At 33.3% G+C, this 25,822-nt stretch overlaps 1 protein-coding gene across 6 annotated transcripts in view; it reads right to left on the bottom strand.

The window, feature by feature from the left end:
• STXBP5L (syntaxin binding protein 5 like) overlaps window positions 1-25,822 on the bottom strand; it is a 335,631-nt gene that overhangs the window by 279,847 nt on the left and 29,962 nt on the right. For all 6 annotated transcript variants that reach the window (XM_028505036.2, XM_036018147.1, XM_028505038.2 and 3 more), the window contains exons 3-5: window positions 18,964-19,061; window positions 8,501-8,582; window positions 3,121-3,221 (exon numbers count right to left, since the gene is read on the bottom strand). In XM_028505036.2, coding sequence (XP_028360837.1) covers window positions 3,121-3,221; window positions 8,501-8,582; window positions 18,964-19,061 — 281 coding nt within the window. The remainder of the gene's footprint in view (window positions 1-3,120; window positions 3,222-8,500; window positions 8,583-18,963; window positions 19,062-25,822) is intronic.

The raw sequence follows: 25,822 nt of genomic DNA, 5'->3' as shown, positions 1-25,822 counted from the left end.
ACCTAATCCTCTGGTTCACCATACATTTAAAGATATTTTCCCCCTCCACAATAAACTGCAAGAGTTAATGATTATTCTCCAGTCAAGTGTTAATGATTATTCTCAATTTTAAGAAAATGAATTTCTTTTTCTTTATATCAGGTTCCCAGACAGAGGCACTGGAGTTAGACATGCTCCCAAATTAATGAGGAAAAGCGACTCTCTTATATGGGTGGAGGGGAGAGGTGGCGGGGAGCTTAACTCTGGGGATGAGTTGAAAACTGGAGGCCGAGCAGACTCCTAAGTCCCAGGACCTCTGTCTGCTGCAGCCCTCAAGGGTGGGTGGACCCTTTAGAATGGTTGCCTGCAGTGATCGCTCTACCTGGAGTTCCCTTGCCTGCACATGCTGGGAGCAAGAGGATTGCAAGAGGTGGGAACCAATCTTCCTATTGCGGCACCAGATCAACTGGAGAAAGGGGCAGGGACCCAAGGCAAAATGGTCAAGGGCTAGTGGAGTAGAGGTGGGTCTCCTGCCTTCCATTACCCAGAGTGCTAATCTGTCTGTTCCCCAGTTTCTCCCTTCAAGTGTTTTCTGGCAACCATGGACAGTGATAGTTTCATTAATGGACTTCCTACTCATAGACCCTGCAGGTTCATCAGTGCTTCCCCATTATTCACTCAAATAAATAAATATATAAATAAACATATAAATAAATAAAATACTGTGGGGAAAAAGATATATATCACATTTTTGTAAGCATTAATATAGGCAATGCTTGCAAGGTTCCCATAATTTAAACTTGCCCAAAATTTTTCAGTTTACATTCTTATTTTGCTTCCAATTAAATCCACCTCAACTGAGAAAATAAAATTAGAATTGGCAACCATCACTACCAATCATTCCTTCTCCCCAAAAGGGCCATAAAAGGGGCTGGAACATTTCCTTCAATATTCCAGTTGTGAGGGGAAAATAACCCTTTCTGTCCATCTATACAAAAGGATATGGCCAAAATATTCAAACCGCTTAAACAAACAAGATGTTAGGATGGCAATATCTGAGTAGTAATATGTTCAGTGTAAAGAAACAGAAATAGTATAACATCTCTTGACTGACCTTTAATTTTAATATCCTAAAATTTCTGTTATATTACTTGTTTTAAAGTTTTAAAAATAACCAAAATTAGATCTAAACTAAAGAACTCTTCTCATTCCACATTTCTTGCTCTTCTTCTTTTATAGATCCCTTAAATATAAACAGTCTGTGTTTATTTGTGGGTGAGAAATAATGATCCAAAAGAATATCTATGGTGTAGGAGGAAACAAAAGGCATCTAGGTAAGCAAGTATAATTAGAAGCAAAGAACTTGATGCATGCAGGAGAAACCATATAGTAGTTGAATGAAAGTGAGAAGGATACCTTGGTGAAGAAATAATCAGCAAGAGAAAAAAAATATGTGAAACAAGGAATAGATTTCATTCTTTAATTTAAAAAAAAATTAACAAGTGAGCATAGCCAAGAACTCAGTAGGGGCTGTAACAAGTGGAGTTAACCATTTTAGTTGCTTTGGCAACAGAGCCACCATGTTAAGCTAGTAATATCATGGTGATGAAAACACAAATAAATGAAGTAAATAGCAAAAAAAAAAACCCAAAAAAACAAACAAACAAAAAAAAAACAAGCAAGCAAGAAAGAATTCCTATCTAATTTTAGCAAATATCTAAAATATAAATATCTTCATCTGAAAAGATATTGGCCCTGGATGATGTGGCTCAGTGGATTGAGTGCCAGCCTGCAAATCAAAAGGTTGCTGGTTCAATTCCTAGTCAGGACACAGGCCTAGATCGCAGACCAGGTCCCCAGGTAGGGGGCACACAGAAGGCAACCACACATTGATGCTTCTCTCCCTCTCTCCCTCCCTTCCCCTCTTTCTAAAAAATAGATAAATAAAAGCTTTAAAAAAGATATTGGACACAATAAAAATTTCCATTGATGCTGAATCCTAAAATACTGAAGACATAATATTCATGAATACTACTCAAAATATTGAGAGTTAATAATTTAAATAGTATAGTATGTATATGAGAAGAGAAAAAGCTTCAGAAAAGAAAAGCTGCCATCCTTTTTTTTCTCACTATTCTTACGAAAAACAGGTTTACTTAATTGAGCACTGCCTATAATGATAATTCTTTATGAACTATGATCATTCAATAAAATAAATACTATCTTGAGCTCTCAGAAATGGCTGCCTGCCTCTATTATTCACCTACATCAGTTTGAACAATGCTTACTAATCTGTGTAAATTTATTTCTCAGAGGTTTCTTTTTTTCTTTTCACAAACATCAAGTTTTCCTGTGATGACCCTTTCCATTCACTGCAAATTGTATGACTACTCTCTAAATAATAAACAAATATTAGAATGTTTTATAGTTAAAGTACAAAGATAGACAATAAAATATAATTTTACTTCAAAGTACATTATTAGTTAAGTGGATGTGTGTTATGATCCAGGTCTGGTTGAATCTAATATTAGAAACATTAAAATTTGATACAACTTGTTACACATAAAATCTAATAACATTTTATATCCATTCATATAATTTTCTCATTCTGATTATTATTTCATTCTAAAATGGGGAATCAAAATTTTGATCAAATTACCATCTTAAACATGAACCTTGAATATGTAGTATTGCTCACCAGTTAGTACCAACAGTTTTTGATATCTAAAACTTTTGTCTCAGAATTTTTTTAATGTTAAAAAATATTTAAGCAAAAGGATGAAAGTATAGGAAGTAACTGCCATGATCAAAGGTATAACCATATGTTTACTATTTACTTGCCTCAAATTTTAGGTCAGGGTTTGTAGCACCCTGCTTAGGGAAAAGAATACATCAATGCTGAAGTGCTGCTTTATAGCAAGGAGGACAGAAATGTTAGAAGTTTTTCATTCGCAGATGATGACTAAATCTGTATCAATTATGAATTTTCTATGAAAATTAATTATTATAAAGCAACCATAAACATTACATTATTTCCAGCTATTAAGATTATGGAAAAAATCTTCTATAAGTTAACCTATAACTTGCTCAGGAAGTAATTTTATTGTACCTTAGTAAATGGTTTAACTCATAAATTCTTACCGTTCTCGATTAAATTTAAGAGAATGAAGAATAGCTGGTCTTTTTTGTCTAAGGTTCCACAAATGAAGTGTATCATCTGAACCTGCACTGACCAAAGCACCCTAGAACAAAAAGACAACAAATTTAGCAAGTGATTTATTTAATTTAGGGTTTATTGTGAAGCAAAAATGACAACCTAATTTACTGAATTTTTCACTGCTTAAAGAATTATTTGGATCTATATAACCTAGAAATACATGGAAGGTCAACTGCATATACTCCAATCAGGAAGCCTAAGAATACTGAAGTGGAAGAAGCAAGTAAACGACAGCATAGGATTTGGTCAGGATAACTACCTCAAGAAATATGCATATATTAATATAGAGGAAAAATTATTGTAAGCATCATTGTGACTATTAAGGATTTGTTTCTGTTGTCTTTGGGGAAAATTTAGTTTAATTTTTTTTGTTTCTACCATCGACATCTACACTATACAGCTTTGCAGAGAAGCAAAAATCCAACCTAGTTTTAAAATTCAATCTAGTCGCATAAAAATTCTCTATTTGTAAGAATTTTTTCTATATACTATAGTTGGGAAGTATATATTATTCCTAAAAAAGTATATTTGGTATGGTTTAATTTGTTTTTATAGTTCAAGAAACCTCAGTTCTGATAAAAGAAACCATCTATAATAAAAGAAGACATTTCTCCAAATAGAACTCAGTATAACTTCAAAAATATTATGATTATGTTTATATAACATCTCCAAATACAAATAAATCCTATTTCAAATACAATGTTTTCTACTTCTTAATATGGCAGACACCATATGGGAAGATAACTAGCTGCCATGGATGATATACAAAAACACACTTAAACTATTTATTTCACCGAGTTCAGTAATATCATCTTAAACAACTTCAGAACTTTTACAATCATGAGTTTCCCAGCTAAACACGTCCGTGCTTTTCCTATGACACAACCTGAAGCTACTCTAGAGTACTAAAATGCGTCCTTTAAAAGTGATCTTGCAGAATCATGGTGATCCTGAGATACTTAAAATTGTTTTCATATTTCCCAAAGTACTCTGTTATAAGTAACCTGTCTTTGTTTACAGATATCAATTACAGATATCAAAATCATAATCCCATTTAGATGCTAGGAAGAACTTCATTGAAATTCCTAAAATCTATGTCGTCTTTAGGAATTAGAGAAGAAGATAGGAATCTAAATACCCTTCCAAAATAATTCCTAAGACAAAAATACTCATGCATCCTATGATGGTTCCCTTAATATTCTGTACCTGTGATTTTAGCCTCAAGGAGAAGAACTTTTAAAACACCAATCATAATCATAACATATCCATTAAAATGTTAAAAAATTTGTGTAGTGTTTATATTTGTACATAAATGTATAAATACTCATGTTCAAAGAGGTATATTGATATATACGCTCCAACATGAACTCACAGGTAACTACATTCCAATAAAATGTACCCTATACTTGCCTTGAGGATTTTTGTTTGCTTGTTTTATTTGTAAAAGTATTTTCATACATACAAACTACAAAATTATTTGGATTGCCTGTAAGTGCTTAAGGAGCCACAATTATTTTTTTGAGATATAAAATACTGATATCACTTCTCAGGAAAGTGGAAATTCACTTGGGATAGGGTGAAGATAAAATGTAATATAGGAAATTAATAAAACATTCTCCACAGTAAATAAGTTATATGCTATACAAAAGATATAATATGCCAAAGGCAACAGAATTAAAGCAACATATATCAACAATATTTAATGTAATACCTGAATAAATCTAAGGAGGAAGTCAGTATTATTAATTCTATGAAAAAACTAAAAGGTAACTTATCATTGAAGGGAAATGAATAGGATCTCTGAAAATAACAGCATGAATAGAGATAGGACACATAACAGTAAGCACATCATCAGTGTGTCTAGGACTCATGTGCAAGTAAAGTTAATCTACAAGAAGCACTACTAAAGAAGATCTATGAAAAGATTAAAAACTGTGATCAAAAACACCAGTCATAAGGTCAAAAACTAGGAATTTTGGAAAAAAAGTACAGGAGCTGAATATGAAGTAGATCAAGGTAAGTGGTTTAGGATACACAATGTAAACAAGGGAAAGATGTTAAAGGCTTGTCTTTATATATTCTCAGTTATGTAGCACAGAGGAAAACATAGGGCCTCAAAGACAATTCTCAGAAAATTGTACCCAGGGGAAATACTGGCAAACAATTTATGTCTGCCAGTACACATCCATGCAGAAGGCAAAAGGCTAAGCTCTCTCAACTAGTAACACTGAGACTTTAAAAAGGCTGTCATTATAAATACTAATGACTAGCTATTATAATAAAATATTTTTAAAAAATGTTTTCCCTTTTCTTCCTCATCTTCCTCTCTCATTTTGGTATCCAACAGCAAGTATGTCTATAAAGTGAAATATGCTAGGTTTGTCAATAAGGAGAATCTCAAAACCTTATGAGAAAAATTTTGAGCCAAGAGAAGTAAAAAGTGGACATCTGCCAATATCACAAATTCTTCACAACTCGGATGTCTCTAATATGAAGTTCCATGAACCATTGTATTCATGTTTATGATTGATTATAAGTGCTTAGAAAGAGATACATACACAAATATATAAAGACACTGAATTAAAAATCATTGTTCATGTCATATGAGAGCAAGCAGTAGTACCTCATTTTTTCTCAACATACTGAGTTCAACCTGCTATGTGCTTTAGCAGATTTGATATGGCACAAACTCTTAAAGCATTTTTGCATTGGCCAGCTCACTTAACATAAAAGAGCTCCAGAGGACTCAAGGATCCACTGTAAATATTTGAGACAAGAACTTTCAGAAAGAGGTATTTAAAAAAATCCCATTTATAATTTCATTTAAAAACCCTAGGAATAAAATTATCCAAGGAGGTAAAAGACTGCATTTGAAAAACTGTGAGACATTGAAGAAAGAAATTTAAAAACATACAAATAAATGGAAGCATGAGCCATACTCATGGTTAGGAAGAATTAAAATAGTTAAAATGTCAATACTACCCAAAGCAATCTATAGATTCAATACAATCCTTATCAAAATACCAATGTCATTTTTCACAGAACTAGAACAAATACTTCAAAAATTATTTGGAATCACAAAAAACTCCAAACAGCCAAAGCAACCTTGAGTAGAACAAAGTTGGAAGAATCATGCTACCTGGTATAAAATTGTACTAAAAGGCTACAGTAATCAAAACAGCATGGTACTGACATAGATCAATGGAGCAGAAAAGAGAACCCAGAAATAAATCCAGGCCTATATGGTCAATTAATCTATGACAAAGGAGGCAAGAAATACAATGGTGTAAAAACAGTCTTCCAGAAGTGGTGTTGGAAAAATTGGACAGAGAGATGCAAGGAAATGAAACTGGGTCACTTTCTTACACCATATAAAAGAATAAACTCAAAATGGATTAAAGTTTTATATGTAAGACCCCAAATAAAACTCCTAGAAGAAAACATAGGCAATAAACTCTTTGATATCACTCTTAGTAATACTTTTTTAACTATGTCTCTTCAGGCAAGAGAAACAAAAAAAAGTAAATGAACAAGTGAAACTACATCAAATTAAAGAGCTTTTGCACACCTAAGGAAACCATCAATAAAATGACAACCTACTGAATGAAAGGTTGTATTTGCTAATGATACATCTGATAAGGGGTTTATATCCAAAATATATAAGAAACTCATACAATTTAACACCAAAAGATTTGTTTTAAAATGGGGAAAGGACCTGCATAGATATTACTTCAATGAAGACATACAGATAGCCAACAGATGTATTAAAAGATACTCAACATCACTAATCATCAGGGAAATGCAAATTAAAAATATTCTGAGATGCCTGTCAGAATGGCTATCAATAAATCTACAAACAATAAGTATTGGGAGTGATGTGGGAAAAAGGCCTTGTGCACTGTTGGTGATTGTAAATTGGCAGTCACTATGGAAAACAGTATGGAGTTTCCTAAAAAAATTAAAAATAGAACTACCATACAATTCAGCTATTCTACTTTTGGGTATTTATCCAAAGAAATCCAAGCCACTAACTCAAAAAGACATATGGACCCCTATGTTCATTCCAGCATTATTTATAACAGCCGACCTATGCAAGCAACCTAAGTGTCCATTGATAGATGAATGGATCAAGATGTGGTACATATATACAAAGGAATATTACTTTGTCTATAAAATTGAAATGTTGCCATTTGTAATGACATGAATGGACCTAGAGGGTATTATGCCAAGTGAAATAAGTCAGACATAGAAAGAGAGATACCATATTTCATTTATATGTTAAATCTAAAAAACAAAATAAATGAACAAAAGAGAAAAAACTGATAGAGACACAGAACATTTTGATGGTTGCTAGATGAAAAAGGGTTGAGATTATAGGTGAAAAGGGGGAAGGGATTAAGATGTACAAATTTCCGGTTAAAAAACATTCACAGGAATGTGAAGTACAAGAAAGGAAATATAGTCAATAACATTAAAATAACTATGTATGGTGTCAGGTGGGTACTAGACTTATTGGAGTGATCACTTTGTAAGTTATATAAATGTTTGATCACTATATTGTATACCTGAAAGTAATATATTGCATCTGAATTGTAATTGAAATTTTTTAAACATTTTTTTATAAAGAAGGTCTATGAGATGGCCATTCAAACCAAATAAAACATCTGCCCACTCAAAAAAAAATCTGAGTCAAGATGGCCTGAAGAAGCCCTCAACTGATGGAAGATTGCCAACCTTTCTGAGCTTTGTAAATATAGATTTTGTCTTTAGGGAGTTCCTAACCACCAAAGGTTTATAAAGATAGGGATAGGGTAGGTAGCTAATTGTCACAATAGCTATGGATGCATAAATAAATATAAATTCATACATATACCAACAAATGCACATGGAGATATATGCAAAGAGCCTATAAGTAAATAAATGAAAAGAATATTTTGTGGAAGATAAAGACAAAACATTAAATTAGTGCTGAATTATAAAATTTAAGTTGGTGGGAGGAGAGTGCATAGAAGAAAAGTTTTATAGTTAGTAAAGCAATCAAAGAATTTTAGTAATATTTAAAAAAACATTTAAATAATCTAACTTATTCTACACAATCATAATAACAGGATTTTCTGACACACGCCACTTTTTCTTTTAAAATTTAATAAACTGACAAATACTGGAGTACAGACTTTCATGAAAAATTTGACCATGAACAATACTGCATACATATATATCTTTAAACATTTAAAATGAAAATATAAAAAACATTACATCAATGAATGCAGTGTGTGTGTGATAAGTAGTCAAGGACATCCTTACCTCATTGATTAAGAACTGGAGCTGCAGAACAGCTGCACCACTTTCATGTTGGCAATAACAATCAACTCCAGGTCTCCCGAGTCTAATATAAATAAAAGTCAAGGATTCTAACATTTTAATTAGCTCTAATATTAATAAGTAAAAATAAACTTAATAGTTGATGTTTTGCTTTTTATTTATCTTAATTTTTGTAAATAAAGAATTGAAAAATCCTAGTCTTTGTTGATGCAAGTTGTATTGTATAGCACAGCATATCAGCAAAATGGCCAAATAAGATGTCCCTTGCATATATTTCCCTTTAACAAAAATAATTTGGCATCCATACGCGGACAAAATGGTCTTCATGGGAGCTTCCAGATTCAAGTAGGAGATTGTGAAACCCTGGTGTAGTCCCAGAATGAATAAAGCCATTTTGAGAAGGCAGGGTCACACCCAGGTGGCTGCTATGGAAGTAGCTCTATACCCCTGAGAATTTGGCTACAGCTCTTTTTGGATTTGCATTTGTCACCAGCAAATGCCATCAAGGGACCCATAGGAGGCAAGCCCACACATGAATCAGGTAATAGGCATAGAGACCTTGGTCCTGGTTGTGGACTCAGAAGTGGCCTTTGAGCCAGCTCTAGCGCCTCTCAGTTGCATTGCAGAAACTCCTGGAGATAAGACTGACAAATTTGATCAGATTGTAGATTCTGAATGGCCCTGTAACTCAAGTCTAGCCCATTCCACACGTATTTCATAAACAGCCTCACTGGCACATGGGTCCTCTTGTCTGTACCCCCAGAGATCCTGAAAGGGGCTTATAATAGGCATCCCCCTCTCTCAGTCTGTACTGAGCTACTGTGCCAAGCAGACCTTCTGACACAGGTGCCAAACAGATAAATTTCTGTCCATGCCATGAAATCCTGAAAGGGCCCTATACTTGGTTCCAGCTTCCTCATAGCCACAGTTTTCCAGTCTTCCAGAAGACCTGAGCATCCAGGGCACCAGAAGTAGACATTCCCATCTGAAGATCCTAAATGAGTCCTATAATTTACTCCAGGCCCCTTGTAGCCAGTCCATGAGCAAGCCTACTGGCATGGGATACCAAGCAAAAAAAAAAAAAAAAAAAAACACAACAAAACACTCCCATCTGTACCCTTGGAGAAACTAGAAGGACCAACCCTATATACATTTCAGCCACCTCACAGCCCTAGTCAGTCAGCAGTACTGATGGTCCAGACTCCCTGTGGGAAACACTCACATCTAAAAACCTGAAGATTCTAAGATGGCCCTATACTTTAGTCTCAGACTCACCCAACTGCAATTTGTGAATAGTACTGCTGACACAGGGAATCAGCAGGAAACACTCCTGTCTGCATTCCCGGAGACCCTTTACACTTGGAAGGACTCTATACTTGGTTTCAGCCCCTTCCAGCTATAATACACAAGCAGTTCTACCAGCACAGGGACCTGGCAGGAGACATGACTGAACCTCAGGAGATCCTGCGAGAACCCTATAGGCCATTCCAACCCCTCTAGCCATGGTCAGGAACCAATCCTGTCCATCCAGTAACCCAGTAGGAGCATGTCTATCTATGCCTGTAGAGCCAAGTCTACAAACCATAATATTGGCTGTGGAATCTGAAAGAGCCACTGTTCAGAGTCAGTCCTGCCCACCCAGGGACTTATCCAGTGACCAGGCAGCAGTTCTCCCAGGAACCTGATGGATGCCATACCCACAATTTACTTGGAAATCCATTCTCTGAGGACCCAAATATGGACCCTTGTATAAGTGGCAGCCTAATGAAAAAGGTACTGGAGGCTGTCACACCCAACCAGCAACCAGAAGGAATTCACACCAGCCTGTGCCCTGGTGATGAGCCCACAAACAACAGACCCCATTACAGACCCAGCAACAGCCTTACAAGTAGCTCCAATCCAGCACAACTGCATCCTGCAGGTAATCTTATTGGCCCAGTGGACAAACATAAGAAGATCTTCATATTCTGAAATCAGTCTGTAACAACTAGAGGAAGTGTTTGCTCTAACAAATGCACAGGCACCAATGCAAGGCTACATGGTTCATGAAGAAATATGATAGCACCAATGGAAAGTAAAATAACTCTGGTAAGTGACTGCAAAGAAATGCAGTTCTATGATTTGCCTTGAACAAAAATTTTAAAACAATCATTTAATGAGAAAAATAAAATGCAAGAGAATGCAGATAGACAAATAAACAAAATCAGGAAAATAATTCATAACAAATTGCATTTAACAAAGAAATAGAAACAACAAAATACAACCAAATAGAAATCCAAGAGCCGAAGAATACCATGACAGAACTGAAAGTAGAGTTTCAACAACAGCCCTAATAATGCAGAAGAAAGAATCATCAAACTCAAAGACTTAAAATTAGCCACAGAAACAAAGAGAAAATAAAATAGTGAAGAAAGCCTAAGTGAATTATGGCATACCATTAAGCAAACAAACATTTCATCATGAGAGTTCCAGAAGAAGAGAAAAGGGGGCAGAAAAATTATTTAAAGATATAATAGTGAAAAACTTCTCAAATTTTGGGAGAGAAATGGACACCCAAATACACATTATAATCAAAATGTTAAAGATCAAAGAGGAGAATTTTCAAAGCAGCAAGAGAAAAACAACTTGTCACATATAAAGCAATTTCCATTAGTTTATAAGTGGATTTTTCTGCAGAAACATTGCAGGCCAGGATGCAGTGTGCTGATATATTTAAAGAGATGAAAGAAAAAAACTGCCAACCAAGAATACCAGAACCCAGCAAAACTGTCCTTAAGAAATGAAGGAAAGATAAAGACATTTTGAGACAAAGGAAAGTTGAGGGAGTTCATTACCACTAAATTTGCCATTACAAGAAATGGTAAAGGAAGTTCTTCATATTGAAATGGAAGGATGCTATGTAATGACATAAACACATAATATTGGGTCAGCCAAAAATTTTGTATGGTGTTTTCCATAAAATAAAAAACACATTTTTCATTTTAACCAATATTGATTTGGATATTTTGAGTATGTTGGCTATCTCTTGTGTGGTACAATGTTGATTGCTCTCAATTAATATCTCAATTTGATCACTATTAACTTCAACTGGTCTACACGACTGTGGAATATCATCCAGTGAGAAATCTCCAGCACAGAACTTCACATACCACTTTTGACACATTTGATCAGTCACACCATAAACAGCACAAATCTTTGCTTGCATTTCAGTACCATTTTTACCTTTCTTGAAATAAAAAAGCATAATATGCTGAAAATGTTGCTTATTTTCTTCCATCTTCAATATTAAAATGGCTACACAAAAATTCACCAATTTTGATATGTTTTTAAAATACACAACGATATGACAGCTGTCACAATACAATCTAATAAAATTGTTTGAATTAAGTCAAAGACAGCTAAGTGCAATTAGAGCCATCTTACAGGAAAAAACCAAATGAACTTTTTGGCCAAGCCAATAATATAAAACTCACTGGTAAGAGTAAATACATAGTTGAATTCAGAATATCCTAATATTATAATGGTGGGTATATAAATTACTTTTACCTCTATTATAAGTAAAAAGTAAAGATAATATTAAAAACAACCACACCAACAATAATTTGTTAATGGAGGTACAATAAAAAAACATGTAAAGTGTAACAAAAATACCATACAATGTTGGAGGAGGAGAAGTGAAAGTGTTGTTTTTGTGTGATTGAAAGTAAGTTGTCAGTAGCTTAAACTAGACTGTTATGTCTATAAGAAGTTTTATATAAGCCTTGTGGTAACCATGAAAAAAAAATCAACAGTAGTTAAATAAAAGAGAAAGAGAAAGCAATTAAATCACACAAACAACAAATACAAAACATAAATCACAAATGACATTAAGAGAAAAAGAAAGGAACAAAGAAACTAAAAACTTTCAGAAAACAAAGAAGTGGCAATAGTAAGTACTGGATTGGCTAAAAAGTCCATTTAGTTTTTTCCATAAAGTAAAAGATATTCTTTTTCACCAATAACCTTATTGATTTGGATATTTTGAATATGTCAGCTATCTCCTGTGTAATAGAATATTGATTGTTCTCAACTAATGAATCAATTTGAATTCTACTACCTGACCATGGAGCATTATCTAGCAAGAAATCTCCAGTATAAAACTTTGCAAACCACTTTTGACACATTGACACAAACCATTTTTGATACACCAGTCACAGCACCTTCTCCATACATTGCAGAAATCTTTTTTGGCTTTTTGGTTGCATTTACCTTTCTTAAAATAATAAAGCATAATATGCCAAAAATGTTGTGTATTTTCTTCCAATATTAAAATGGCTACACAAAAATCCATGAATTTTGATGCTTTTTTAAATGCACACTGATATGACAGCTGTCACAATACAATCTAACAAAATTGTTTTGAATGAAGTTAAAGACAACTAAGTGCTACTAGAGCCATCTTATGAAAAAAATGAAATTTTTGGCCAATCCAATATTTACCTAGCAATAATTACAAATATAAATGGACTAATGCTACAATCAAAAGATAGAAAGTAGCTGAATGGATTTAAGAAAAATGATTCAACAATATGTTATCTGTAAGAGACTCATTTTAGCTTTACAAACACATGCAGGCTGAAAGTAGAGAGATGGAAAAAGATATTTTATGAAAATGGTAACCCAAACAGAACAGGCATACCTATATTTTTCTTAGATAAAATAGATTTTCAGTAAAATCGGTCACAAGAGAAAAAAGGTCATGACAGAGAAAGGGGTCAATTCATCAAGAGGATATAACAATTATACATATATATTCACCCAATATTGGAAAACATAAATGTTTAAAGCAAATATTAACAGAACTGGAGGGAGAAATAAACAGCATACAATAATAGTAGGAGACTTAAATATCCAACTTTTAACACTGGAGAAATCATCCTTACAGAATTAATAAGGAATGAGTGAATCAATTATAAATAACACTATGCATCAAATAGAGCTAACAGACATATACAGAACATTCCATCCAACAGTGCCAGTGATATACTTTCTTCTCAAATACACATGAAAAATTTTCCAGGATATATCATTTGTTTGGATACATGTGAGGCAAAATAAATAAATAAATAAATAAACCATATCTTGTATCTTTTCTGACCACAATGATATTAATCTAGAAATCAGTAACCAGAAGAGAGTGAAAAATTTACATATATGTAAAAATTAAACAATACAATCTTGAACAACCTATGAGTCAAATAAGAAAGCAAAAGGGAAACCATAAAGCATTTTCAAACAAATGAAAAGGGAAATAAAACATACAAAAACATAGAATTCAGGAAAGCAGTTCTAAGAAGTAAGTTTATAGTGATAAATGTCTATATTAAGAAAAAGAAATATCTCAAATAAATCTAACTTTATATTTCAAGAAATTAGAAAAAGAAAAAACTAAGCTCAAAGTTAGCAGAAGAAAGAAAGTAATAAATATCAGAGTGGAAATAAGTAAAATAAAGACTAGAAAGAGAAAAAAAACAAAACTAAGAGCTTTGTTTTTTGAAAGAATACACAAAACTGACAAACCTTTAGCTGGACTAACCAAGAAAAAAGGGAGAGGACTCAAACTTATAAACAACAAAATGAAGAAGCAACCTATGTAATGGGAAAAATGTTTGCAAACCATCTATCACATAAGAGGTTAATATGAAAATATCTAGGAAATATACAACTCTGTAAGGAAAAAATAGGCAGAGGATCTGAGTGAACATTTTTCTAAGAAAACACACAAATGGCCAGTGATACATAAAAAGAAGCTCAACATCATTGAGCAACAGAAAAATGCAAATCTATACCTCGTATCTGGTATAATGGCTGTCATTAAAAGGACAAGAAAAAACAAATGTTGCTGAGGATGTGGAGAAAAGGGAACCTTCGTATTGTTTGCAGGATTGCAAATTGGGATAGCAAGTATGGGAAACAGTATAGAAGTTCCTCAAAAGATGAAATTGAGAGCTACCATATGATCCAGCAATTCCACTTCTGGGCATGAATTCTAGAAAATGAAACCACTCTCTCAAAGAGAAACATGCACCCTCATATCTACTGCAGCATTATTTACAATAGCCAAGATATGAAAACAACTAAAGTATCCACTGATGAACTAATGGATACAGAAAATGTGATACACACACACACACACAGTGGAATCTTAGCCATAAAAAAAGAAAGATATTGTGCCATTTGTGACAACATGGATGGACACTGAAGGCATCATCCTGAGTGAAATGTCAGATAGAGAAATACAGATATTATATTGCCTCACAAGTGTTGAATCTACAAAAAACAAATAAACAAGCAAAAATACCGAAATGACAGATACAGAGTACAGATGGGTGGTTGCCAGAATTAAGTTTGAGAGGTGGGCCAAATCAGTAAAGGTCGTCAAAAGGTGCAAACTTCCAGTTATGAAATAAATAAGACCTGGGGATGTAATGCACAGCATACTAATTATAGTTACTAATACTGCATTGTATATTTGAAAGTTGCTAAGATAGTAGACAACAAAGAAAAAAATGTGTAACTATGTGTGGTGATGTCTGTTAACTAGACTTATTGTGGTGATCACTTCACAGTATCCACAAATATCAAATCATTATGTGGCATACCTGAAATGAACATGTTATATGTCAATTATACCTCAAAAATCCAAAAATGATCCAACAATAGGTTGTCTATAATATAGTTACTTCATATACAATGACATAAGTTTAATGTAAAAGAATTAAAGTAGATATACCATGCAAACATTAATTTTTTAAAAAGCAGGAGTGGCTAGATTAATATCAAATAAAGTTGATTTCAGAGCAAAGAAAATTACTAGAGACAAATAAAGACATTACATGTCTTTAATGATGATAGAGGGATCAATCCACTATGAAGACATAACAATTCTACTTATGTTCACAACAAACAACAGAACCCCAAAAAACTGAAAGCAAAAACTAATAGAGCCAGAAAGAAAAATAAATATATACAGAAACAGATTTGGAGAACCAAATTTACTCCACTCTCAGGATTTGATAGAATTAACAGACAGAAAATTAGCAAAGATATAGAACTGACCAACACAATCAACCAACAATCTAGTTAAAGAATATAGAACATTCTACTCAATATGAAATGAATGGATGTTTTTCCAGAGTCCACAGAGTATTCACCAAGACAGACCATATCCTAGGCCACAAAACAAACCTTAACAAATTTTAAAAAACTGAAATCATACAGGAGTGTTTTCAGACCACAAAAAAATCAAACTGGAAATCAATAACAAAAGACAACAAGAAAATGTCCAAACACCAATTAAAGCACTTCTAAGAAATTCATGGTTCAAAAAAGAAGTCTTGAAGACAATTTTAAACCCACATGTAACTGAATGGAAATGAAAACACACATATTAAAATTTGTAGTATACACTGAAGCAGTGCTGAGAGGAGAATTAATAACACTAAGTGCATACCTTTGAAAAGAGAAAGGATATCAAATTAATAATCTAAGTTCCTACCTCAAGAAACTAGAAAAAAGAGCAAAATAAGCAGAGACATGCAAAGTAAGAAAATAAAGTCACCCTGAAACTAATACAATGCTGTATGTTAATATAACTCAATTTTTTAAAAAAGATAAGCCAGAAAAATACTGAAAACAAGAAAATAGAGAAAATCAATTACAGAAATTCTGGCTCCTCAAAAACAAATCAATAAAATTTATAAATCACTAGTAAGAATAACTACACCACCAAAATTCAAGTAAGTTATGACAGAAAACCAAAATAGCCTTATAACTATTAAATAAGTTGACTTTGTAATATAAAATCTCTCCTAAAATAATCACCAGGCCCAGGTACTTTAACTACAGAACTCTACCAAACACTTAAAGAATTAACACCAATTTTATTTTGGAAAACAGAAAAGGAGGTAACGCTTCTCAATTCACTTTCTGAGGCTGGTATTACCCCAATATCAAAATTAGATGAAGGCAATACCAATAAAAAGTTAACTCAAAATGAAACCTGTATTCAAATATAAAACATAAAACTATAAAATTATAAGAAAAAAATTAAATAATGAACATCCACGGTTAGTAAAAGAGCTTTAAGAGGTGATACCAAAAGCACATCTATACAGGAAAAACTGGTCTCAGAAAGATCCTGTTATAAGGGACAGGGGAGGGAATTTCAGGGGAAAAGGGAAAGGGTTTACAGGGACAAGTATAAAAGACACATGGACAAAGACTGGGGGGAGTGGAAATGGGAGGGAGGTGGAAGGGCTGGGATGGGAGTAAAAGACAGAAAACTGTACTTGAACAACAATTAAAATAAAAATTTTAAAAAAGGGTGAAAAGACAATTTAAGGATTGGAAAAAAATAACCACAAACCAGATATCTGACAAAGGACTAGTATCTAGAATAGAGGGTAGAGCAAAAGTAGGTTTGCCATTGTTCATATGAAAAGAATATAATAATAATAATAAATAATAATACAAGAATAAAATGTGTTTCACTTGCTCACAACTGTAAACCTACTTTCCCCCACCCTATATATTGGATTGGTCAAAAAGTTCGTGTGTTTTTTTCCATTAAATAAAAGATGCATTTTTTTCATTTTCACCAGTAACTTTATTGATTTGGATATTTTGAGCATGTCAGCTATCTCCTGCATGGTAGAGTGTTGATTTTTCTCAATTAATGTCTCAATTTGATTGCTATCAACTTCAACTGGTCTACACAACCGTGAAGCATAATACAGCAAAAAAATCTCCAGCATGAAACTTCACAAGCCACTTTTGACATTTGATCAGTCACAGCATCTTCTCCATACATTGCACAAATCCTTTTTGTGTGTTTCAGTTGCATTTTTACCTTTCTTAAAATAATAAAAGATAATATGCCAAAAATGTTGCTTATTTTCTTCCATCTTCAAAATTTAAATGGCTACACAAAAATTCACCAGTTCTGATAAGTTTTGTTTAAATGCATGCTAATATGACAGTTGTCACAATACAATCTAACAAAATTGTTTGGATGAAGTTAAAGACAACTAAGCATTACCAGACCCATCTTATGAAAAAAAAAAACCAAATGAACAATTCAGCCAACCCAATATTAGAATAACATAATAAAATATCACTAAAAAATTATCAGAAAGATTAAAATAAAAAATAATAACAAAAATGTAGTGAATGATGTAGGGATATAGGATAACTCAAACACTGATGGTGGAAATGTAAAATGTTGCAACCACTCTGGAAAATAGTTTGGCATCATCTCATAAAACTAAATATGCTGTTACCATACAACCCCCAAATGACCTCCTGGGCATTTATAACAAAGAAATGAAAATTTACGTTCACACAAAAACAGGCACACAAATGCTCATAGCTGCTTTAATCATAATAGCCAAGAAACTGGAAAGCAGATGTCCTTCAAGAAGTGAATGGTTAAACAAACTGTGCTATATCCATACCCTGGAATATTACTCAACAATAAAAATATGAAATATTGATATATACAACAATTTGGATGAGTCTTCAGATAATTATACTGAGTGAACAAAGCCAATCCCAAATGTTACATATAGTATGATTCCATTGTAAAAGTGGTAAAATTATTAAAATAAACAACAAATTAGTGATTGTCAGGAGTTATGTGTGGGGTGGGAGAAACAGAGGGATAGGGTATAACTATAAAAAGCAACATGAGGAATCATTGTGATGACAGAAATGTTCTGTACCTTGAGTGTATCAATATCATTAACCTTGTGAAACCTTATAGTTTTATAAGATGTTGTAAATTGGGCAAAGAGTACATAATAGGAGTACAAAGAGTACATTTCTCTGTTTTAGTTCTTACAACTACAATTGTATCTGTAACTATCTCAAAATGAAAAGTTTAATTTAAAAAAATGGGATGACACTAAAGCAAAATTTGGGAAGAATTTTATAGTACTACAAGCATATTAAAGAAAAGAAGAAAGATAAATCAATTATCTCAGTTTCCATCTTAAGAAACCAGAAAAAGGTAAAATTAAACCCAAAATTGTGCAAAATAAGGAAATAAAAAAAGATCAAAGTGAAATCAACAAAACAGAATATAGCAAAATAGTACAGGAAAGTGATGAGGCCAAAAGTTGGTTCTTTTGAAAACCAATATAGCTGATAAGCTTCTAGCCACATTGATCAAGATAAAAGAGAATACACAGATTACCAGTATTAGGAATTAAAGAAAGGAAAGCAATACTTATCTCACAGACATTACAAATATGCCAAAAAATTTGACAATGAGGGTTTTCACAATCATTACTCACATCTAAAGAAACAATAAACTTTATTTGGTCACTAATATATTCACTCACCTGAGTATTTGAAAATGTAATTACTATTAATATAGCAAATAATGAATAAAAAATTAAGGATACATTCTTATAGCACCTGTTCTTGTTCCAATAGCCAAGATTTTCTGAACTGGATCAAAGGCTAATGCTGTGGGTTGATAAGGAAAACCATGCCGTACTGTCTGAAAGAGAGCAAATGGTAAAATAGTTATCAGGAAAGTTAAAATTAAAATCACAAAATACCACTATCCAACCACTAGAATGACTAAAATAATTTTTTTATTTGTTTAAAAAGGGGAAAAAAAACTACCAAATGTTGGTAGGAGTATAAAATAACACAGCCACTTTGGAAAAATGTCTTGCAGCTTCTTGTAAAACTAAATAAATGCTTGACCTATGACCTAGAAATTCCACTCATGTGTGTATGTACCCAAGAAAATAAAGACCATGTGTCCAACATAATAATTTGTATACATATAGCCCTAACAACATTATACACCGCAGCCCACATATCCAATAAGAAAATAAAAAAAGAACAGTGATATATGTATACAATGAAAAATTACTAAACAACCAAAAACTACTGATAGATGCAACAACAGGGACGACTCTCAAAAACATTATGCTAAGTAAAAGAAGCAATATGCAAAAGAGTGCATATAGTATAATTACATTTGTATTAAATTCCGAACAAGCAAAACTAAAAATGATGAAAAAAATCAGATCAGTGGTGGACCTGAGCAGAATTGAATGAGAAAGGGTTTGAAGAAACTTTATTGAGTGAAGGTAATATTCTGTATCTTGGTAGGGGTTTGGATTACACAAATGTATACATTAGTCAAAGTTCATCCAATGGTTCAATAAAATTTGTGATTTCTCTATGAAATTATATTGCAAAAAACATAAAAAACACTATAAACAAATAATGAACTCTCAGTTCATGATACACATATTGAACTTTTAAGAGGTAAAGTATACTGACATCTGCAACTTATTTTAAAAATGCATAAAAAAAAGTTATATGAATAGATGGATGGATAGGTGGGAACTGGAGAGCATTATGCTAAATGAAATAAGCCAGGCAGTGAATGACAAGTACCATATGATCTCACCTATAAGTAGAACCTAATCAACAAAACAAACAAGGAGGACTTTAATTCAATATAAAATATGCTCTAACTTTTCAAATAAATAGAAGACCACATAGGTAAAAATAAAAAATAGATTGTATATATTTTCCAACCAGATATTTAATGATCCAAGAACTATTTTAATGGAAATACTTTCATAAAAAAATTACATTTGTAAATTACAATGTAAATAGATAAAAAGAAAGATCAACTACAGCATGTAGTTCATCTAAAACTCTTATTCCCCAGAGAAAACACTATTAAGGAGTTCATTGCATAACTTCCTCATTTTCTTTTAAAGTATGTAAGCACTTTATTAAGCACCATATGCATATTATATAGTATATAGCCAGATCTATAATCATTTTTTTCACTCAACAGTATAACATGGAAAGTTTCACAAAAAAGTGTGTAAATATACTTCAAATGATTTGAAGTTGCAGAGCTTATTAGTATGAAAGCACCATGACATCTTAACCAACCAACTACTGTTCTATGATCTCTAAAGAATTGTCAACTAAACTGATGAAACAAACAAACAACAAAAGACAGAACCCATTTTCTAGTCATGTTTCCCACTTGATTCCAAACTGTCTTCCTTATTTAGGCTTATAAACATAACATTGTCAAGAGAAAGGTAGCCTTATTCTTCCAGCAGAGCAATGTGGATAACAAAATCAGAATATAGATCCTCTCCAAAAAAACAAGAGATGGGAATACTTCCCAACTCATTCTATGAAGCTAGTATTACTCTGATACTAGAAACTGACAGACATTCATAAAAACAGAAAACTAAAGACCACTAATTCTTATTAATAGAGATACAAAAATCTTCAATGAAATACTTGCAAACTGATCCCAGCAACAAATAAAAGGACACACGACACGTCTTGGTGGGATTTATCTCGGAAATGCAAGGTAGGTTTAAGATTTAAGAAGTTTCTTAATATTATGTACTATATCAAAAGAATATAGGGCAATAATCACATGACTTATTTCAGTAGATGCAGAATTTCAGAAAATCCAACACCCATTTATGTTAAAAAGCACTGGAAAGTGGAATGGTATAGAACTTCCTCAATCTGATAAATGACATTAAATGAAAAATCTACACCTAACATCATACTAATTAGCCAAAAAAATAATTCTTTCCTTCTAAGATCAGGAATGAGACAAGTAAGCTCTTACTACAGCTCTTGTCTTATGCAGGGCAATTAGATGAAAAATAAATAAATGAAAGACACCCAGATTAGAAAGGATAAGACAGCTGTACTTTACAGACTGCTGCTACCTGCTATGAATGTAATCTTTAGTCTCTAAGGAGTCTATAATCCTGATTAGTTGTTTTACTTAATAATGTGTTCCTAAGTAATAATACTTAAATTGACATACCATTTTCAGAAAAATGTAAGTACATATGTGTTTCCTTTATTCCTAAAGCCAGAAGATTATTAGTACTTTTCTTTTTCTCTCAGATGAAAGAAAGAAAACAAAATTTAAAGGTATGTCTCTCTGTTGGATTTAGGTGGAGTTTGACTATCTAACCTCATTTTACTTCACACAAAGATAGTTTTCTATCAGGATATGTATTGCCATTCATTAAGTTAACAAAGTAAAAGATAAAACCTCCTGACTGTACCAAAAGGATCTGGAAAGTAATTTGATAAAATTCAGGAGTCAGTCCAAGAAAACATTTTATATAGAAAGGAAAACCCACTCTGGATCAACTGAACTTAACTGATAATATACAGAACCTTTCAACCCAAAGAAGCAAAACATACATTCTTTTCAAACACACATGGAACATTTTCAAACTTAGATCACATGGCAGGACACAAAACAAGCCTCAAATATTTCAAGAAAACTGAAATCCTATCAAGCATCTTCTTGGATCACAATGGCTTGAAACTAGAAACCAACCTCAAGGAAAAAAACTCAAACACATTAAACTACATGGAGACTGAATATCAGGTTATTAAATCATGAATGGGTTAATAATGAGAGCAAGGAAGAAATAAAAAAAATATCTGGAAACAAATGAAAATGAACACACAACAATCCAAAACCTATGAGACACAGCAAAGGCAGTACTGAGAGGAGAGTTCATAGCTATGCAGGCCTACCTAAAGAAGATAGAAAAATCTCAAATAAACAACCTAACCCTAAATCTACAACTAGGGGAACAACAACAAACAAAGCCCAGAGCAAGTAGGAGGAAGGAAATAATCAAGATCAGAGCAGAATTAAATAACAATTAAACTAAAAACATTTCAAAAGAAGAGCCCTGGCTGATCTGGTGCTCAGTGGATTGAGCACCAGACTGTGAAACAAAGAATTGATGCTTCAATTCCCAATCAGGGCATATGCCTGGATTGTGGGCCAGGTCCCCAGTAGGGGGCACATGGGAGACAACTACAATTGATACTTCTCTCTCTTTCTCTCTTCCTTCACCTCTATCTAAAAATAAATAAATAAAATCTTTTAAAAAATTTAATGAATCCAGGAGCTGGTTCTATAAAAAGATAAACAAAATTGATAACCCTTTAACTACACTCATCAAGACAAAGAGACCACCCAAATAAACAAAATTAGAAACAAAAGAAGTTAAAACCGATACCACAGAAATACAAAGTATTCTAAGAAATTACTAAGAACAACTATGTAGCAAGAAATTGGACAATGGGGTGAAATGGCCAAATTTCTAAGAACATACAATCTTCCAAAACTGAATCAAGAAGTAGAAAGCCTGAGTAGACCAATAACTACTGGTGAAATTGACGCAGTAATAGAAAAAGTCCTAGCACACAAAAGCCCTGGACAGGATGGCTTCACAGGCGAATTTTAGCAAACATTTAAAGAAGAACTAACTCCTACCCTTCTCAAACTATTCCAAAAAACTCAAGAAGAGGGAAGACTCCCAAACTATTTTTACTAGGCCAGTGTTATCCTAGTTCCAAAACCAGGTAAAGACACAACCAAGAAAGAAAACTACAGGCCAATATATCTGATGAAGAGAGATGGTAAAATCTTCAACAAAATATTGGCAATCCAGATCCAGCAATGCATTAAAAAGATCATACACCATGATCAACTGAGATTCATTCTAGGAATGCAAGGATGGTAAAACATTCACAAATCAATAAAAGCAATACACCACATAAACAAAATGAAAGCAAAAATCACATGATCATATCAACATATGCTGAATGAGCATTTGATAAAATCCAGCTCCCATCTATAATAAACACTAAGCAAAGTGGGAATACAGGTAACATACCTCAACATAATAAAAGGCATATACAAGAAACTTACATCCAAAACCATCCTCAGTGGACAAAAACTAAAACCTTTCCCCTTAAGATCAGAAACAAGACAAGGGTGTTTGCTTTCACCACTCCTTTTTTTTTCCCTTTTTTTTTAATTGTTGTTAAAGTACGGTTGTCTCCATTTTCCCCACATCACCCCCCCCCCCCATCCTAACCATCCCCACCTCCCACCCTCAATGCTACCCGCTTTGGTTTTGTCCACATGTCCTTTATACATGTTCTTTGACAACCCTTACCCCTTTCCCCCCAATTATCCCTTCCCACCACCCTCTGGTTACTGTCAGTTTGTTCTTAATTTCAATGCTTCTGATTATATTTTGCTTGCTTGTTTGTTTTGTTGATTAGGTTCCATTTATAGGTGAGATCATACGGTATTTGTCTTTCACCACCTGGCTTATTTCACTTAGCATAATGTTCTCCAGATCAATATAAGCTGTCACAAAGGGTAGGAGCTCCTTCTTTTCTTTCTGCTGCAGAGTATTCCATTGTGTAAATGTACTACTCTTATTCAACATCTTACTGGAGAGTTCTAGCCACAGGGATTAGACAAAAAAAAAAAAAAGAAATAAAAGACATCTAAATTGAAAAGGATGAAATAAAACTGTCATTATTCACAGACAACATGACAGTGTACATAGAAAATGATATAGTCTTCACCAGAAAATTACTTAACCTAGTAAGTGAATTTGGAAAAGTAGAGATATACAATGTCAATATTCAGAAATTGATGGCATTTCTATACACCAATAACAAACTATCAGAAAAAGAAGCTAAGGAAAAAATCCTATTGAGTACAGCAAACAACAAAATAAACTACCTAGGAATAAACCTAACCAAGGAGGTAAAAGACCTGTACTCAGAAACTACCCAACACTCAAGAAAGATATTAAAGAAGATACAAATAAATGGGAGCATATACCATGTTCATGGATTGGAAGAATAAACATCATTAAAGTGTCCACACTACTCAAAGCAATCTACAGATTCAATGCAATCCCTATTAAAATACCAATAGCATACTTCACAGATCTAGAACAAATATTTCAAAAATTTATATGGAACCAAAAAGACCCCAAATAGCCTCAGCAACCTTTTCAATTTTTTAATTGTTGTTTAATGACAGCTGTCCCAATTTTTCCCCCTGTTACTTTCCCCTGCCCTGCCCACCATACCCTGCACTCCCACAGTCAATCCCTACCCTAGTGTCTATGACCATGGGTCTTTTATAAATGTTTCTTGACTTGCCCCTTCACCTTCTTTCTCTTATCACCCTCCCCCACTACTCTGGTCACTGTCAGTTTGTTCTTTATTTCCATGTCTCTGGTTCATCTTGCTCATTTGTTTGTTTTGCTGATTAGGTTCCACTTATAGGTGAGGTCATATGGTATATGCCTTTCACCAACTGGTTTAGTTCACTTAACATAAAATATTCTCCAGTTCCATCCATGTTGTTGTGAAGAGAAGGAATTCCATCTTTCTTTCTATTTTGTAGTATTCTACTGTGTAAATGTACCACAGTTTTCTGATCCACTCATTTACTGATGGTCACTTATGTTGTTTCCAGCACATGGCTATTGTAAATAATGCTGCTATGAACATTGGGGTGCACAGGTTCTTTTGAATTGGTGATTCATGATTCTTAGGGTATAATCCCAGCAGTGGAATTGCTGGGTCAAAAGGCAGTTCCATTTTTAGTTTTCTGAGGAAATTCCATAGTGTTTTCCACAGTAGCTACACCAGTCTGCATTCACACCAACAGTGCACTAGGGTTCCCTTTTCTCCACATCCTCTCCAGCACTTGTTGTTTGTTGATTTGTTTATGATGGCCATTCTGATGGGTATGAAGTAGTATTGTATTGTGGTTTTAATTTGCATCTCTCTGATGGCTAGTGATGTTGAGCATCCTTTCATATGTTTATGGGCCCTCTGTATGTCCTCCTTGGAGGGGGAGAAAGGGGTAAATGGTCTAGATATCAAGAAGCATAATTGGTAGGAACAAAATAGACAGAGGGAGTTTTAAACATAGTATAGGAAACAAAAGAACTTATAGAACTTTGGGAGAAGCCAAAGAACTTACACACACAACCCAAGGACATGAACTAAGGTGGGGAATTGCTGGAGGGAAGGGCGGTACTGGGTGGAGGGGGCAAACGGAAAAAAAACTTGGACAATTGTAACAGCAATAATCAATAAAATAGACTTCAAAAAAGAAGTACAAATTGGTAGTTACAAAATAGTTATAGGATGAAAAGTACAGCATAGGAAACACAGTCAGTAATATTGCAATAACTGTATAAAGTGCCAAGTGGACACTGGAAATATCGAGGAGATCACTTTGTAAAGTATAGGATTATCTAACTACTATGCTGTACACCTGAAACTAATACAAAATAATAATGAACATAAACTATAATTTAAAAAATTTAAAGTTCTTTTAAAAAAATAATTTTTCCCCTTCACTTGGCTCAGTGCTATGATTAAATAGGT

The sequence above is a fragment of the Phyllostomus discolor genome, chromosome 2 (genome assembly GCF_004126475.2).
Source record: "Phyllostomus discolor isolate MPI-MPIP mPhyDis1 chromosome 2, mPhyDis1.pri.v3, whole genome shotgun sequence".
Lineage (NCBI taxonomy): Eukaryota > Metazoa > Chordata > Mammalia > Chiroptera > Phyllostomidae > Phyllostomus > Phyllostomus discolor.
This window is presented reverse-complemented; position numbering and strand designations above follow the sequence as displayed.